Source organism: Chinchilla lanigera, unplaced genomic scaffold, assembly GCF_000276665.1.
Source record: "Chinchilla lanigera isolate Chin_1 unplaced genomic scaffold, ChiLan1.0 scaffold00011, whole genome shotgun sequence".
NCBI lineage: Eukaryota > Metazoa > Chordata > Mammalia > Rodentia > Chinchillidae > Chinchilla > Chinchilla lanigera.
The window spans coordinates 24,289,827-24,308,166 of record NW_004955412.1 but is presented as its reverse complement, the minus strand read 5'-3'; the positions used below and the strand labels follow the sequence as shown (position 1 = coordinate 24,308,166).

General features: G+C 45.9%; 1 protein-coding gene across 9 annotated transcripts in view; it reads right to left on the bottom strand.

Moving 5' to 3' along the window:
* The window catches only part of Gramd1b (GRAM domain containing 1B), a 175,387-nt gene that overhangs the window by 79,632 nt on the left and 77,415 nt on the right, over nt 1-18,340 (bottom strand). Inside the window, exons 1-2 of one of the 9 annotated variants that reach the window (XM_005378387.1) lie at nt 11,343-11,410; nt 10,830-10,973 (exon numbers count right to left, since the gene is read on the bottom strand). The exons of 6 other annotated variants lie outside the window; for them this stretch is intronic. In XM_005378387.1, coding sequence (XP_005378444.1) covers nt 10,830-10,852 — 23 coding nt within the window. In that variant the 5' untranslated portion in view covers nt 10,853-10,973; nt 11,343-11,410. Of the gene's footprint in view, nt 1-10,829; nt 10,974-11,342; nt 11,411-11,604; nt 11,758-18,340 lie in introns of those variants that run through there. 2 more of the 9 variants (XM_013511142.1, XM_005378389.2) reach the window with 2 other exon arrangements.

Below are 18,340 nucleotides of genomic sequence, written 5' to 3'. Positions count from 1 at the left end.
GGTCATCTAGAGAGGCAGAAATTGCTGCCGAGGCAGGGCTGGGGTGCAGATGAATAGGGGGCTGCTGTCTGAAGGATACGGGGTTTCTTTAGAGCTGATGAGATGTCCTACAGTTGACTATAATGACAGACGCAAATACCTGTGAATACTGCAAACCACGGGGTTGTACTCTCCAAATGAGCAAATGTTGTGGTCTGTGAACTTTATCAAATAAAGCAGTTTATTTTAAAAGAGATCAAGAGGTGGCTGCGGCAAAATAGCCAAGTAAGACACTAGCAGGCTGTAAATTAAGAGGATAGTGGCGTGAGTCACAAAAAGGGGAGGGAGACAAGTCACAGGGACACTGCAAAGACAGAACTAACCTCACGGGGACCAGGGAAGAGCAAATATAAACTGGTGCAGGCGCTTGCCCCAGCTGGTGACAGAGGATGGAAGAGGTTGATTGAAACTAATCAATTTTTTGTATGCACAAAACATAGGAGAGTTTATCCCACTCCAGGAAGAGAACAAAGAGAAGGACATCAAATGCTACCTTGTGGCTGCTGTGACAATTCTTACATTTAGCACCAGTGACCAGCTCAAAATGTGGTCCTGACTTACACTTACAAATAAACTTAGAAGAACTGAGCCAGAGAAAGAATACTGTCATGAGTGAGAAAAACGCTATAGCTGCATACACGATGCTCTCAGTATTTTTAACAGTGCTTAGTACTTAACTGCTTCGAGTATAGATTTTTCTAGAAAGGAAAACTACCACTACTGCTATCAATGTTATGGTTTCTACAGAGACTGTTCAATAGCTAAATGGCAGTGGTTGGGTCCTCTTACTAATAGGCCTCACGAAAATTTATTTTGCTTGTTTGTATCAGACAAAGCAAGAATGTAAGTAGGAACTCTTGGTCAATGAAATCAGGGGATAAAAAAGATCTAGTGCACATGGGAGAGTTAATAGATGTAAAATAAATGCATGAGGCAGAGGAAAAGAATGTGCAGCAGCAAAGCAAATCACCTCCAAAAGCCAAATGGTCAGTTTCCCAAATTTGCATAGGTTTGTCAAGGAAAGCCTGTAAAAATAAAGGAGTTTTGCATGCCATGTCATGGTGCCCCTGCTGTAAACTAGGACCATCCGGTAAGGATAAAAAGTTGAGGTCACTGCAGGGAAGTGATTATGAAACAAAGAGGCTCCTAGTCTCAGGAGAAAGGGTCCAAAAAAAGATCTGAACTGAAAGATTAATCTATTTGCACTACAGCAGGAGAGGCATCCGAGTCCCTCCAGTGGAATTTTCCTGTAAAAGCCTACCTAAAAGGGGTTCCAGTTCTGACTCCCACATTACAGCCAGCACTTCTCTAGGGCAAGGACCAGTTCTTAGCTCTTAGTTATCTCTTATCCTGCTACCTGGATCAATAGTGCTCAAGAAATGCTGATTGTGTAAACAAATGAATATACAAATTAAAGAAAGGATAGAATATAGTAGAGCCTTGCGGAAAATATTAAGCGTTAGTTAGTTAGTTAGTTAGTTAGTTCGTTCGTTCGTTCGTTAGTTAGCAGCAGTCTCATTATATACCCAGGCTGGCCTTGAACTCATGGTGATCCTCCTGAGTTTTGGAATTACAGGTATGTGCCATCATATCTGCAGCATAATATTAAGCTTCTTACACTCCAAAGATCGCAAGCATGAAGTCTGTGGGAGTCCAAGAGAGATATACTGTGCTACTGTAATCTTGCCTATCATCTTAGAGATGAGGGCATGGTACCTTGCCAAAGTCACACTCTTAGTGACTGGCAGAACAAGCTCCATCCTCCAGAGAAGTGGTCAAATGACCATGCTCATGTGGGACAGGAGGTGGAAGGGTTCCAGCAATGGGACCAGGACACAGGATTTGAAGTTAGTTCACGTGAAAGGAAGGGTAAAATTGAGTGACAGCAACCTTGTGTCCAAGGAAGGCTACTAGAAGTAAATGATAACTGGGGGTTCCCTGGATCCATACAGGGCAGGAGACACCATAGTGAATTTTAAGTGTGCTGAAGGTAAGGACTGTGACCATATTTTCTTTGCACAGTGCCAAAGATAGAACGATAAAGATTCTAATCTTGCCAACATTTATAAGGCGGTTGCAATGTTCCTGGCCCCTTCCTACGTGTGTTACATGAATTGCCTCATTTAATCCAGATGACCCTTATAGATGACAGAATCGAGGCTTGGGTAAAGGAAACAACCTGCACACAGTTACACAACCATTAAGCAGCAGAAATATCTGTATGTGGGTAAGGCAGGGCCTGGGGGAGGCTGCCACTGCTCTGTCTGAAGTGTCACCTTCCTGTCCAGGTGGGAGTGTCCGGGGCCCCACTCTAGAACCTAGCCAGCACTCAATTCCCAAAGATTTGCATTCCTTGGGGCTTGGCCACCTGACCTTTGAGTATTGCTATCAGTCTTGAAAAAGAACACATTCACAGGTATGGGCAATGTTCTGAGGCTTACCTGGATGGTGAAGAGAGGATGTTTGCTTTGCTTCTGAGCTGTACAGACAACTTATGTCTACTCCCTTTCTATGATCTGCACATTTGTGTGTGCACGCATTTGTGATACTGGGGACCAAACCCAGGGACCCACCCATGCTAGGCAAGCACTTACCACTGAGCTCCGTCCCCAGCCCTCATTCATCGGCATGCCTGAAACATTTCACACATTTTTAAAAAATAACTCCAGACCCAGCCCTGAAGGGACAGCCGCCAGATCAAGCATGTGTAGAGCTGCGTCTCCCCGTGAAGGTGAGTATGCTGGGGGAAATGTTCCACTGCATCTACTGATGAAGACAGCACCAGTGCCCAGTGCCTCCTCGACAAACCTCATCTGAATTTTCATGTTGAAAGCACTAGACACAAGCAATCAAGACTACACACTCGAGGAGGAGAGGGCAGGTGATGAGAACACAGCTTTCACACTCAGCTTCTTCCATTTCATCCCAGTTCTGCTATCATTTACTATGTGTTCTTGGACCCTTGGAGACTCTGTTTCGATACCTATGAAATGGGAGAAATACCTTTCCAGTAAGATGTGAAAGTGTTTTATTAATTTTTTTTTTTTTTTTTTTTTGGTTTTTTTTCCCAACCGCGAATCAAACTCATGACCTTGCGCTTGCCAGGCAGGTGCTGTGCCACTGAGCTAAATCCCCAGCCCCCTAGATTATTTTTTTAAAGGGCAGCTATGTTAGGATAGCTATGCTGTTAATTTCTCTCAGTTCATTGAAAAGATAGGTTTGTGCCAATATAGTTTGGGCAATTAAATGCTGATATCTCATACTCTGAGTAACTAATTTAAAGATAACAACAAGCAATGTATTAACCATTGCTATCCCCCTATCAGATTGTTTTGGAATTTTGTTTTTGTGGGTTTTTTGTTTGTTTGTTTCTTTTTCTTTAAAATACAGGTATGGCTATTTTCTTTGTCTTTCCTGAGAACAAAGCATTGAAGTCAAGGCCTTGTCCGTGCTAGGCTACCAATGAACGACATCCCCAGTCCTTTCTAAGGCTCTTTTTCACAAGTGTCCCCAAACTACTCACGTCCTGTTCCTGCCCCACGCACCCGTGATCATGAGCTGCCCAGTGTGTCGCCTGCCCCGTGGTCATGCTGTGCCCGAGGGCTTCCCCTACTGCGTTAGGCACACCCGCCAGCCTCTGACACACTTCCACACTGTGTGTGGGAGCCTTCTCTTTCTCTGTTCTTGTTTTCCCCGTCTCAGAGACCTGCTAATCTCCGGTAAAGCCTCAATGGCCCCCCATACTACAAGAATCTGCCCATATCCCATCTCGTCCACTCCCTCTTCTTGATTCCTTCTGCTAATGCTACTTCCCCCTTCCCCGTGCTTGTACATCTTTGGTAACTACAAGTCACCTCATCAAATGTGTTCAAAATTATCCTAGACTATTTCTCAAGCCTTTCCTGGGTGTTAGTCTTCTCTTTTCTCACAGGCAATCATCTGTTTCCAAACTGCTTTGCATCTACGGCAGCTAAGAGCATGAACTACGGAGTCAAGCTGCCAGCTCACAGCTTGAGCTGTGTGACTTGGGCGGGTAACTTGGCCACTCTGTACCTTAGTTTACTCACTCATAAACTAATAGTGCACAGTTCACTAAATTACTGCTGAGTTTATATGTACCATTTGAAATATACTTATTATAAATTATGTAAGCCTTAGCCATTGTCACTAATATTCTTATATTCATTAGTATTACTATTACAGTGCCTAGAACAAGACTGCTAGCTAAAAAGTATCCAGTGAAAATGTATCCTTTTATTGTACTTGTGGTTCCTAATTTTAATTTAATCCAGATGACACTTATAGACGACAGAATCGAGGCTTGGGAAAAGGAAACAACCTGCACATAGTTACACAACCATTAAGCAACAGAAATATCTGTATGTGGGTATGGCAGGGCCTGGGGGAGGCTGCCACTGCTCTGTCTGAAGTGTCACCTTCCTGTCCAGGTGGGAGTGTCCAGGGCCCCACTCTAGAACCTAGCCAACACTCAGTTCCCGAAGATTTGCATTCCTTGGGGCTATGTGGTTCCTAATTTTGTATAGCAGGCCAGATCATAAATGTTTTAGGTTTGCAAACACAGGTTTCTGACATAACTACTTAACTCCATGTTGTAGCATGGTGAGATAAGCAGCCATAGACAATGTATAAACAGATGGGTCTGTCTATGTCCCAAAACAAATGGAATTCCATATAATTTTCACACGTTATATTATCCTTCTCTTGATTTTCTTCAGCCAGTTAAAAGAGCACAGGAACATTCTTGGTTTACAAGCTGTATAAAAACTGGCAGTAAGCTGAACTTGGCCTGTGGGCTTTGCTAAGCCAAGCCCTTGTCTAAGGTCACGTAAGATCTTCCACAGTATCTCAGTCGAGGTTTTGATTCTATAGACAGTGAAGAAGCGTCATCCAGCCCAGCCCATCCATGTGCACACTTGCTGTGATAGCAGCTACAGTGGCATCACTGCTATTTGCTACTATTTTCAGCTCTCCTTTCCTCCTCCATTCAGATACCCATACTTCCCAGCTTTTCTGTACTCAGCCAGAGCCAGGTGACATATTCTGGCCACTCAGGGAAAGGTACAATGAGGAGCTCCAAAGAGCCACACTCTCTTCCCTGCCATGGAAAGGATGGAGGAGATGCCATGAGATCCTCCAGCCTGGATGGTGAGCCCCCAGATGACACTTCCCTGGAGACTTTCCAGAGCTCGAGGGGACTCAAAGCAATCAAGAACTACACTTACATAGAGTTTTGTTACTTCTCATCATGGCCCAACTTGCCCTGTTCTATTAAACCTAACATCATTATACAAGCATAGACCAAAAAACAGCATTAAGAACAAGCAAACATAGTAACACCTACCAATATCCAGTTTATTATATCCCTTCATCCTAACAACTCATTTTGGAAACAATGGGCAATTCAGCAAGAAGTTGTTTCAATACAAACTTTAAGTCATCCCTTCCAGCAATTGACCTGATGACAATAAATCTCATAATGGCTGGGGGCGGGGCAGGGATTCAAGGCAGCAGCACCACAGGTTCTTATAGTCTGATTTATCACAACCCCGTTTTCCACAAGCTCGCTTTCTAAGACAGTAAAGTTTTTTTCTTTAAGTAATGAGAATGCCAACAATAACAAGCAAAGCTACTAAGATTTACTGCTGTTTATTGAAACCAGGTATGATTGCCCAAGGTGGGAACAAGGAGGACAGGTGGGAAGGGTCTGTCCTTTTAAGAAACCTACAGTGCCAGAAGATTTGACTTTTGTCCTGAGCTGCCCTGCTTCCTCCAGGGACTTCAGTGTGGAGAGGACCAGGGCTCAGGGCCCTGAATCCTGGAGAGACTTCCACCCCATCTAATATTAAAATAAATCTCGGATGGTCACGGGAGGGTGTGCCTGCTGTGCAATGTTTGTAAATGAATATTTAATATTTTCCAATGAAGGTTCATTTTCGGTACCCCCTGCTGACTGAAGAAGGGCACCAACAGAATGCATCACACGCCAACGGCTCCATCAGGGCTGTGGCCTTTTGCTAAACCATTAGGAAAAAGGAAGCTGCGAGATCGACTAATCTGCCCAGCACTGTCATTTAATCCTACTTTCAAAACCACTACCACCCAAGGCAAACAGAAGTCACCTGCCAAAGCCACACAGCAGGCCCAAAGGTAGTTACACGATTCAGATTCCAGAGAGATCTCTCGAGGCCCTGGATGAGCCCCAACCTGCACTGCAAACAACACTTCTGGTAAACATTTCAGAATAACTTCACCAGGCTGGGAAGCCTGGTGCTACAGGGGGTATGCAAAGCCCAGCTCCAGGGCTACCTCCCTCTTGGGAGCAAACTTCTCATGGGAAGAATCCTGAAAGATAGACAGAGCTGAAGAAGGAACAGAGCTCTGTTCATTAAGGGACTGTGGCCGAGCATGGTGGTGCACACCTATAATCCCAGCACTTGGGAGGCTGAGGCGGGAGGAAAGCTGCAAGTTTGAGGCCAGCCCAAACTACATAGTGAGACCCTGTCTCAAACAATGACAACAAAAACAACGAAAAACCCCCAAACAAACAAAAAACAAAAAACTGAGCAGATTTGAAGGGAAACCCAACAACTGACAACCGACCTTTGGGGCTCATAACATATGGCTATCGATGGCCATGAAATACAGAGGGATGCAAAAGGCTGGACTCCATTCCAGCCACCCGGCAGGAAAACAGAATAGATCTTCTCACGGGGCTCTCACCTTCCTGAATAGACAGTGTTGAGGTAGCATGCCCCTCATCCACAAGAAAAAACTCGAAATTCCTCTCATCCAAGGGCTGAGAGCTCACCACAGAAATGCCTCATGGTACATGTCAAGAACTGTGTTTTCCCTTAACTCTGTTTTTAAATGTTTTCACAAAATAATATTCAGCCACACTGATTTTCCTGAAGGTCTCTGCCAGCCCCTAGGCTCTGCAGTGACTGCTTCACCAAGCGTGGCAGATGTGAGGACCAAGAACAAGAGAGAGAGGAATAGACAGAGAGAGAGAGACAGAGAGAGACAGAGACAAAAACAGAGAGACAGAGACAGAGAGAAAGAGACACAGAGACAGACAGACTGAGAAGGAATCCAAACAGATGTCACCGCGGTCCAGAGAGATCTATGAGGAACAAAGCAGTCTGGAAAAGCAGCCCCACAAAACTGGGCATTAGTGTTTAATTAAGGCCCTGAAGCTCTACAAGAATGAGGAATAGCTTTACATCACCAAGAGAAGAAAAATCAATCATGTAGATGCTAAAGAAAATTGGTGAACTTTTTAAAAAAATGAAACCACGGAGCTTTCAAACTGCTATGTGACCCACGGTTCTCCTGGGCCTGAGCTCCGACTCTACCAAGGCTACCTCCTCCCTCAGCCTCCTCCACCTCTTGCCTTGCTCACCAGGTTACCAGCCATGGCCTTATTGAAACATCTGTTGAGAGAGCCTAAAGCTCTTGTCCTAATGAGGGAGCGGTCAGGCTGGGGGCGAGTTCTGTCTCCAAGTATGGATACTGCCAATCACAGACAAATCACAATTAACTTCATCTTACAGCATTTCCCAGGGACAAGCTCAAAACTCTATGCGGCACAAGGTAAGTTCTGTGCAAAGTGCAGACGCTATTTAATCATCCAGCATTCAAGCCCCTTATGTACCAACTGCCCCAAGAAGCCTTCTCTGCCACACCGGCTGAAGTGCATTTCATCACACTTACCTGCTGCTTGGCACTCACTGGCTCATGCATGTGTGCACACGTATGCACAGGAAGGAAGGGAGAAGGTCCTTCCATCTGTGGAGCTACCAGTCTCCAAAAGGCCAGGGCAATGTTCTTTCTATTTTTATTTAACTCCCATAATGCCTAGGCATAGGGGGCTACAGATAATAAAACTCGAACTGATATCTGTAGAATAAAGAAATGGATGCATGAATGGACATACAGATCTTGAACCACTCCCTGGGACAGGGGCTGACACAGACACACAGCGCTATTGCTTTGGTGGTCCCCATTCTGAAATAACGACGGAGCAACTAGAGTTCACTTCCTGGCTTTCTCACAAACTACATGTCTACGCACAACCAAAACACATTACCACTCAGTTTTCAGGGCTCTAAAAGGGAGATAACAGACACTTTGCAGAGCTACAATAGGCATCGAATGAAATAACACATTTCCATACACTTTTGTAAATCTAATTAAATCACCTAGTGAACATAAGGCAAAGAAATGGCAGAGTGGGAAAGGCCAGAACAGAACAAGGCATTACATAGAAGGAGAAGTATGCGTCAGGAAAGCAACCAAGAACAGGTGAGGGGCTGGGGATTTAGCTCAGTGCACAGCGCCTGCCTGGCAAGCACAAGGTCGTGAGTTCGATTCCTGATACCGGAAGAAAAACAAAACAAACAAACAAAAAGAATAGGTGAGTACTTGGAGAAAATTACCCTGCTGCAATTTCAAAGCCAGAGTCCTATCTGTATGCCTTTACCAGGCCACATAACCTCGATGTCTCAGCTTCCCTCTCTGTACAATAGAGATCTTAACCATACATGTTCACATATAAAATGTGCTATATGGGGTGCTTGACACATAGAAAGTACTGATAAATGTTAGTTGCCACTGTACTTTTATTAGCACAAGCAAAATCTGCAGTTTCTCAACCAGACAAAAAGCCATCATCACTTTTTGTATCACCAATACACACTAGGTATCCCAAAAAAGTGTGCCTAGAAATGATTTCAAACATTAGAAAGCTCATTAACCGCATCCGCTTCCATAGGCAGACAGAACAAGCCAATATGTCTGGCCAGCTTGCTGCCTTCTACCAAGTATGGAGGGAAATTGGGGAGTACCCCGACACAGGGCACCATCAAAGGGAGCCAGCTGCACTGCAAACCAAACATTCACACCACAAGTACTGTACAAGAGGCCGAAGTGGACCAATATATCTGTACTTAGTGAGACAGTGGATCAGAGGCTCTAATAGCATCCAGGCAGACACAAATGACAAAATCTCCCCCCAGTCTTGTTTGGCTGAAGACAAGATTAGACAAAGTACAGCTCCCAGCTTAACACTGCATCCAGAGATACTCGGCAGACTTTTAAAGGCAAACATGTCTACATGTCCCTGACGGACTACCTGGGGATTTAAATTAGTGTTTCTTCTTGACTGACAGCCAAGCTACCCCTCAGTCCAAGTTGGATGTGCTGACAGTAACGAAAGGATTCTGAGTGATTTCTGACAATGAGCCCAGAGTTCCTTCTCTCCCGGCAGCACTTGGGCTTTCCTGGGAGGTGCAGCTCTACTGAAGGATGAGGATGCAGCTCTGGCTACTGATGGGGGGCTGAAATTCCCTGTGACAACAGAGTCTGCTAAGGGCTTGCAACCCAGCAGGGATGGGGTACCTGGCCCCAAGAAAGCAAGGCCAGGGGGTGTGGCGCAGTACCTCTACTTTCCTTTGTCCAGCTCGAAGGAGAGCCCTGGCACAAGGACTGCACAGATGCAGGAACGGAAGTCTGGGGAGGACAGCGGGTAGCCCAGACGGTAAAGGTGCTCACCACCTGTCAGGGTCTCATGATGATTGGGAGTTATGCTTGCAGGAGCTCAGCTCCTCCCCTTGCCTTCTGCGAAGCACCTTTTCCAGACCCATGAAAGGGCTCTCTTTCCTATACCAGAAGAGCTGGACTGATTCTGTCCTGGGTTTCATCTACGTGAGAGGTTTCTGGAAAGCCAGATGTGGCCTAAGAGTCAGCCTAGGACTCTGTGCCTTAAACTGCTTGACACATGCCCCTCACTGTAGAAACTAGCCTGTCACCAAGAGATCCCCACCAGCCCAGCTTGACCAGCCAGCCGCATCGAAGGCAGGGCGCACCTCTGCGGGCCACTCTCCCCGGCTTATTCTCCTTCTCCACCCTCCACCCTGTTCAAGGAGAGAAGGCTCCATCCGCAGCCCACAGAGCTCCCAAGGAGGCCGTCAGGGCAGCTGCACATACTGCCCTGCAGGGCTCCCATATTCCTGGGAGGACAAAGTTTCCCAAGCAAAATCTGCAGTTTCTCAACCAGACAAAAAGCCAATTCACCACCCATCTGGTGCTCAGTGGATCAAAAGAAAAGAGGGAGAGGTAAGGACTTTATTTTTACAATGGAAGGTAAAAATAGTCTGACTATTTCTGAAGCTAGAATACAGCTATCCACAAGCCCTAAGCAAGAAGTTCCTTTAAGGGCCTGATGTGAGGCCCAGCGAGAGGCATGTACAAAGCCCCCCGGGGGGTGTGCTTGTGTTGGGACCAGGGGGGCCACACCCCTTTGGAGACCAGGCAGCATAAAAGATGAAACCTGACCCTGTATTACTGTCTCCTCAGAGACCCTTCCAGAAAAGGCCACAGGCTGTTTCGAGGCCAACAGGAGAAAGACCCCTGGTGCATCAGTCAAGGATAGGGAGAGTATAACATGTGAGAAAAGGATCTTCCTTTATGAAGTTCCTTCAGCGTGGACCACCTCTCAAGCCCCTCAAAGTTGGAGACTTTTCAGCTGCAGTGTAATTCTCTCCACAGCCCCCCAACTTCCACTTCTCACCTGCCCCAAGGAAGATGCTGACAGAAAATACTGCAGCAGTGCAGAAGCAGGGTGAGCCAGGGACAGTACTCCAGCTTTGTAGAGCATGTCACCCCCATCTTAACCCCTCGGTGCCCAGCCAATGAGACAGCCCCATGCTGCTGGAGAGCACAAGGTTGAAGAAAGGTGGGAGAAGAAGGCACCTTATCCCTCCTGCACTTACCAGGACAGCTTGAATCCTTTCATTAGTATAGTCACGATAATCCACTGATCGTGTCCTTAGCATCCCTGTTACAGCTCCGGAGGTCCCAGGACATATTGGAAAAGATGACGAAGTCCCAAAAGAACAGAATCCCATGTAATGTGACTTGAACACAGAAAGAAAACGGAGGAGAGAGAAAGAGAGAGAGCCAAAGCTGCTGCTGCTGCTGCTGCTGCTGCTGCCCCACTCACTTCCCCCTCTCCCAGCTGAGAGCTAGGCTCCAAGGCAAGGGCAGCTTCTGCGAACCCAGCCCAGGGCTGGAACTGCCGGCCTGAGCTGAGGCTGCCACTGCCAGTTTCTGATGAGGATGGGTAATCCTGGCAAGACTGCAGGAGCGAGCCAGCCCCGGAGCTGCTGTCCACAGGCAGGCAGGCTAGGCAGGCTGCCCGCCACCCACCCACCCTCACCTCATACCAGCCCTGGGCAATCTTGGGGAAGGAAGCCAAGGAGGGTCAAGAGGAGGAGAGCACCAACCTAGCAGAACCTGCACCTCTCTTCCCCCAGGCGGCAGCTCCCGCAGCTCCATATAATCTCCTAATCAATGCAGTACCCAAGCAAAGCACTGCCAGCCACTTCCGCCCATTTAAAGACACAGCGCATGTTTTGTTCCAAGATGGGACAGACGTCAGGGGCAGAGTGCAAGTGGGGAATGTGGTGCCAGGAAGGAGGAGGAAGAAGGCAGGAATCTGTTCGGGGCATTTCTGTAGGCATCCACCAAAGGGTTAAAATGTCCTACCTCTAGCAGGGGAAGAGAGCCTGGACCCCAGATCAGAGTAAAGCTCAGGAATCCTAAGCTGAGCCAACTGAGAGGCCCCTGGCAAGTGCCTAGGTGTCCACGGCTGTACAGGACCACCTTAACGGGGATTCTCACCCTCTCCCCAGCAGGCAGGAAGGCACTGCAGGGCTGTGTGCTCTCTAGCAGTTCAAAGCGCAGGGAACACACAGTCCTCCTCCCCTACTGGGGAAATTGCCCAGACTGCTGGGGGCGTGGTGAGGCAGCAACTTCTGGTAGCCGGGCAGCCTTCAATCACCTGGGGCCAGCAGTCCCCTTAAGGTGGCCACAACAACCTAGGTTAGCATCAAAGCAACACTTTGTCGCCAACTGGAGGTTCCCAGAAGATTTAGACCGAGCACTGCAGTAAGGGAAGAACTAGAATTTTCAACTTTAAGAGGAATATACAATTCACTGAAAGTGGGGTGGGGAATGGCTCTTCCTAAAAATCGTATCCTCTAGGCGGGGGCCCAGGAGTGCCTGCATCAACAACCCCGGCTGTGTGATTCCTTTTTGTCCTTCCCCACATTACTGATTATCTGGGTCAGTAATGCGGATGGGTGAGAATGAACAAAGAGGAGATTATGAAATGGCAAAGTGCAACTGAACCATACTAAGCCCTTCCCCGTCACTGGCCCCAAACCATCTACGGATAGTCCATCGTGTATCCTGACTTTCTAGTGTGCTGTTCTTAAGAAAAAGTGCAAATCGCAGTCCTGTGAACAGCAATCATTGGGCTTGTAATTGCTGTGTATCTGCCTCCTCCTCTTTCAGAGGCTAAGCTCCTTGAAGGTGGAGACTGTGTCTCTGGTTCAGTGCTACCTTCCTATCTGGAAGGGCCCGCTGATGGCAGGAGCTCTATCTAAGCAAGTGTTTGATCAAAGTGACCTGCAAACTGAACTAAAGCACTGCAGTCTCTCTCCAGTGTCCTGATGACTCAGAAGAAACCCACTTGAAAATATAACCAGCTTAACAACAACAACAACAAAAGCTGGGCATGGTGGCACATTCCTAGAATCCCAGTACCGTGGAAGCTGAGGCAGGAGGATTACAGTGAGTTTGAGGCCAGCCTGGGCTATGCAGTGAATCCAAGGCTAGTTTCATAGTGAAACTTTGTCTCAAAAAAATCCACAAAATGAAGTAAGGAAATAAAAAGTAAAATAATATTTAATATTATTTGATATATATTAATATATAATATACTCAGTTTTTGAAGATATATACCTAAATTCTCCCAGGGCTATGGAATTTCTCTTCCTCCACAGCCCCAAGCTAGACAGCACTCAAAGGGTGCTAGGACTCCGCACACTTCTGTAGGTAGTTTTTCAAGACTCCTTGAGCCTGTGCTCAGGCCACACCTTCACCATGGGATTGAGAGGATCCACTAGATTCCAGACATGCACAGAGGTGTCCTTCTTGACCTAGACAGTTCACGAGGGGGCATCCCAGGTCCAGATCCAGCCCTGAGGCAAAGTTCAGACAGCACTCCAGGAATAACTGGCTATTTCCCTCCTGGACCCTCAGATGCTCCTATGACAGGCTTGCTTGAAACCTGATCACAGCTTTCCAAGCATTATATTATAAACACATTGTAAATGTGAAAATTCTTTGGCTTTTACTCTTTAGCTATTTAAGAAAAAAATCTTCCTAAAACCCTCCTTGGCAAGTACTAATCTCAGTACCTTGAGGGTTTACAGTGTCAGGCATTATACGAAGCATTTCACAGGCAGTATCTCATTAAACCCCGACATCCACCTGTTGAGGTAGTAATCATCACAATTCTTTCAGCTTGATTTACCTAATGGCAAGCAGCCAGCAGGGTGCATGTTTGGGATCTCATGGAGGTTAAGTCCAACTCCAAACCCAATCACTATGTAGATTTATTACAAAAAATAAAAATAAAAACAAACTCTGGCTGTATCGGACAAGCTGCTGTTTTATTGTTGTTTCTTTTAGACAGGGTCTAGCTATATGGCCCAGGCTAAAATCAAGCTCACAATCCTCCTGCCTCACCCTCCTGAGTGCTGAGATTTCAGGTGTGTGCCACCATGTCCGGCTCACAGGCTGATATGTAAGAGCTCACCTGCTCCCAAGGCAAAAAAATCCAAGTACCAAATAAGTAGAAAAGAGACTGAGTTGGAGCAGCCTCTGCCTATAGTGAAGAGCTGGCTGGCTTGAGCATTGGTGAGTGTGTGATGTGGGAGAGGACGGAAGCAGCGGGAGTCCAGTGGGCTGGGTGATTCCCCTGCCCCAAATTCCCCCTGCCTCGTTCTTGTTTCTGAAACAAGTACTTTTCACAGAGCTCGGGAAGCCAATTCCTTGCCCATAAAGAAAATCTCAAAATACAATCTAAACATAGCTTTTGAAGAGATGCGTCTGTGGCAAATGAAAGACTCGGACCAAGCTAAAGGGAGAAATGCTCTTCACTTAATGTACTGTCCCTGGTTTGTCTTCTCGTGGAAAGCAATTTGTCTCTATCACCTTTGAAAAGCGCCCTGACCACTGGTATAACCTCTCTTGGAAGGAGTACACAGTTTCTCCTGCCTCTGCGGGGCTCTTTGCAATCTGCTCATTCTTTAATGTTCATATTTTAGGAAGGACATATTATTTAGAAAAAATTAGATCCCGAAGACTTCCATGTCTGGCAATGCGGCACATATACTGGATAAAACAGAAAGAGAAAAGGAATGTTTTTAAAATGCCTGGCATGCTACCGAAAAATAAAGAATGTGTACAGTTCAAAAATGTAGTGATGGCCATTAGAGAAATGCAAATTAAAATGCTGAGATACCATCTTATTCCAGAAAGAATGACCATCATCAAGAAATCAAATAATAACAAATGTTCATGAGGATGTCAAGAAAAAGCCACTTTTCTACACGGTCGGTGTGAATGCAAACTAGGTACAAGCAGATATCAGTGCAAGATTTCCTCAAAAAGCTAAAAGTTCCATTTGAGCCAACTGTTTACTTATAGGTATCTTCCCAAAAGAGTTAAAGTCATCATATTACAGTGACATATGCATGCCCATTTTATAGCAGTGTAATTCATAACAGCAAAGTCTTGGAAACAGCCCGTATGCCCATCAGTAGATGAACACAGGGCCAGAGACAAAGCTCAGCAGCACAGAGCTTGCCTGGCAAGCTCAAGGCCCTGAGTTCGATTCCTGGTACCAAAAAAAAAAGATGAATGGATAAAGATAATGAGGTATTTATACACAATGGAGTACTACTCTGCCATAAAGAAAAACGAGGCATTCCTAGGTAAATGGGTGCAACCCAAAACCATAATGTTAAGTGAAATAAGTCAGACACACAAACTTAAATATTGTGTGGTTTCTCTTATGTGTGAGAAAGGGAGGGAGAGCTCACACAATGGTAGATAAACAGGAAGTGGGAGATTTTTCTCAAATGGATGGGGAACAAAAGATCAAAGAGGGAAGGAAGAGAAAGGGGATGAAAAAGGTATTGAAAGGGGGGGAATGAAAACAGCTTTTGCAAATGCTAAGCGGAGCAAGAGCTGGAAGGAGCAGAAAGAGAGGGGAGGGGGACAGGATGAAAAAAGAACTCAGATGTGTTAAGTGCATGTACCAACTCCCCATAGCAAGTGCAATCACTGTGTACCGCAAACTTGTGCTACTTATTTTTAAAAAACGTAGGAGTGATGGCAGAAACCGGTGAAACTGGACTCAGATTTTATGGCCTCACGGAACACTAAGGGATAACTCCAAAAGCTCCTGAGCGGTGAGATGCTTCCAGGAGATTTCTTCACACAGGAGACCGTCCTGGGTGACCCCCTTACAGCCAGGATGGACCTGAAAGATATTCACAAGCACTTCCCTGGAACTACAAGGAAATTTGTCCCACCTAAACTCTGACATTGAAGACCAATCTCCCCCAGCAAATCATTATTCCAAACTGATGCTCACACCCACTTTAGCTGCTTGCAGCCTGACAGTTTCCTCCAGAAGTCACAGAAAACCAATAACTACAACAGAAAAGAACGATGACTATAACCACAGTAAAATTAATAACTTCTGAGCATTCAAAGAGAAGAACGGCAAAGCTTTTCCAGGAGAAAATATTTGCAACACATATTAACTGAGAAGGAATTGTTCACAGTTTTTATTGAAAAACCCATGAGAAAAAGGAGACATTAGAAGAATAGACAAGAACTGAATAAAAATCTTCAGGAGAGGAAATAATCAACAAGCATAAAAAAAGGTGCTTAATTTCACTAGTACTCAGAAAATACAAATTTGGAACTCCAGTAAGATGCCAACTCAGACCCATCTGATTGGCTAAAAATTTAAGTCAAACAGTATAAAGTGCTGGAAAGAAACAAGTAGGAATGTATTCTGCTTCAACTACTGATTGGCTAAAAATTTAAGTCAAACAGTATAAAGTGTTGGCAAGAAACAAGTAGGAATGTATTCTGCTTCAACTACTGACTGGCTAAAAAATTAAGTCAAACAGTATAAAGTGTTGGAAAGAAACAACTAGAAATGCATTCTGCTTCAATTACCTTTAAAGCTAATAAGGGCTATGGATACACAATTTGAACAGTTGCATCCCCAACACTCTGAACAGTCTTACTCCACCAATGGAAGGAGCTCACATTTAGGAACGGAAGCACCACAAACTTTATACAGCCATCTATGTAAAGTGGAATAGTATACACCATCAAAATTATAAGTCACTGCTGGGTGTGGTGGTGCACACCTGTAATCCCAGCACTTGGGAGGCTGAGGCAGAAGGATTGTTGTGAGTTTGAGAGCAGCCTGGGCTACAAAGTGAGCTTAAGGCCAGCCTGAACTGCATAGTGAGACCCTGTCTCAAAAAGACAAAAAGAAAGAAAAGAAATTATAAGTCACTTCCACATGCAATGGAGTGGATAAATCTCAGAAGCACAATATTGAACAAAGAAAAGTCAGTGAAGAATGTTGCACACTTCCATGTATATAGGAAGGTCAAACAAAGCCAAGCATGGTGGTACATGCTTGTAATCCCAGAACTCAGGTGGCTGAGGCAGGAAGATCACCATGAGTTCAACACCAGCCTGTTGCATAGTGACAGACAGTTTCAAAGAAAGAGAGAATAAATAAAACCAACACATGCACTCTGTATTCATAATATAAAAAAGCGAGGGAGCAAGAAGTCTTTCAAAAAGATGGTCAAGAAAAGGGGGAAAAGGTATACCAATGTTTGCTGTTTCTCTTTCTACTTTATACATACATTTTTTTTCAAATGAAAAGATGACAAGAGCAAAGTCTCCATGTGCCAATAAATCCATCATTTATACATTTTATAAGTATTATTTTGTATCTGCCCAGTAGCTGATGAAAACAATTTTAATGTAACTGGAAAATAGCTGAACATCAATTTTTCCCTTTAGCTCTTTGTGGATAGGCTCAATGTAAGAACGCTTAGGAGGGGTCTGACCATGACAACATTTTTCTTGTCACCTGCATTTTCAAAAACCTAACCTAACAGATTCTGACTTGATGGATACAAAGTTAGTCTGTGTCAGGGGCTGGGGACTTAGCTCAGCGGCAAAAGCACCTGCCTGGCAAGTGCAAGGTCGAGAGTTCGGTTCCTGGTACCGGAGAAAAACCAAAAAAAAAAAAAAAAAAAAAGTTAGTCTGTGTCACTCTTCTCACAATAGTGTTTTCCCAACTTCACTGGTTTCGGAGTGAAGGTTTGAAGTTGGTTCTCTCTGATTTCAACTGCTTTAGCACTTTGGACCTCCTATGGGCTTGAAGACCTCACCCATCCTAGTGCTGTTCTTTTCCTGGTCCAACACAAACATGACTGGTGTTTCTTGCCTCATTCATAAGCAAGGACTAGAATGGTGATACAGGTTCCCATCACAGCAAGATGCTGGTGACCTCCTGCAGACACCCAAGGCCCCTGACCAGGGCAAACCCGAAGGTTGTGAAGCCAAAATTTGGGTCCCTTCTAAGGCTTTGGCCAACTAGGGACAGAACCCAAGGGAGAATTTGACCCTCCCCACTCCTTGTACCCCAGATGGGAGGTGATTTCCACCAGCAAGGGCTCAGGCCGCCACATGACCTTGGTCAGTCACTCCAAGCCTCTGACTGCATATCTGGAGCAGAAAATGAATGCAAGATCCCTCAGGCTCAACCCTCTCAAGTTCGGAGCAGCTCTCCTCCACCCCTTCCCTGGAGGCAGCCAAGCCGCGGCCGCAGCTGGGGAGAGCTGCATGTTTCTCCATGCTGCAAAACTGGGGCAGAGCTGCAGTCACATGCCTGGGAATCAAAGCTCCAGCTCAGGCAGGGGAGTCATCAGGCGCTGAGGGTGTTATATTTAAGGAGCATTTTGGAGGTCAGGAAGCAAGTGAGAGAGGAGCAGCGGGGGAGGGCACAGCCTTCCAAACACTCCGTTTCAGCAAGCCTCCTCCTCCTCCTCCCGCCAGAATCCTCTCCTGAACTCCAAATTGCAGTCAGGAGCGGCTGTGTGAGGGGCCGGCAGATGGCCAGGGTTGCACGGATCAGGTGCTCCCTGCCACTTCTCTGTCCTCTCCCTCCCTCAGCACTGTCTTCTCCCCACCCTCTGCCACTATTAGTCACAGGCTCTGGGGTGACAGTATAGGCTGCAGGCATTGGCCTCGCCTTCTGGTCTGTTCATCTGTGTCAGCTCCCAGCTTGGAGCTTCCTGAGCCAGCCCTGCCCCTGCCACCC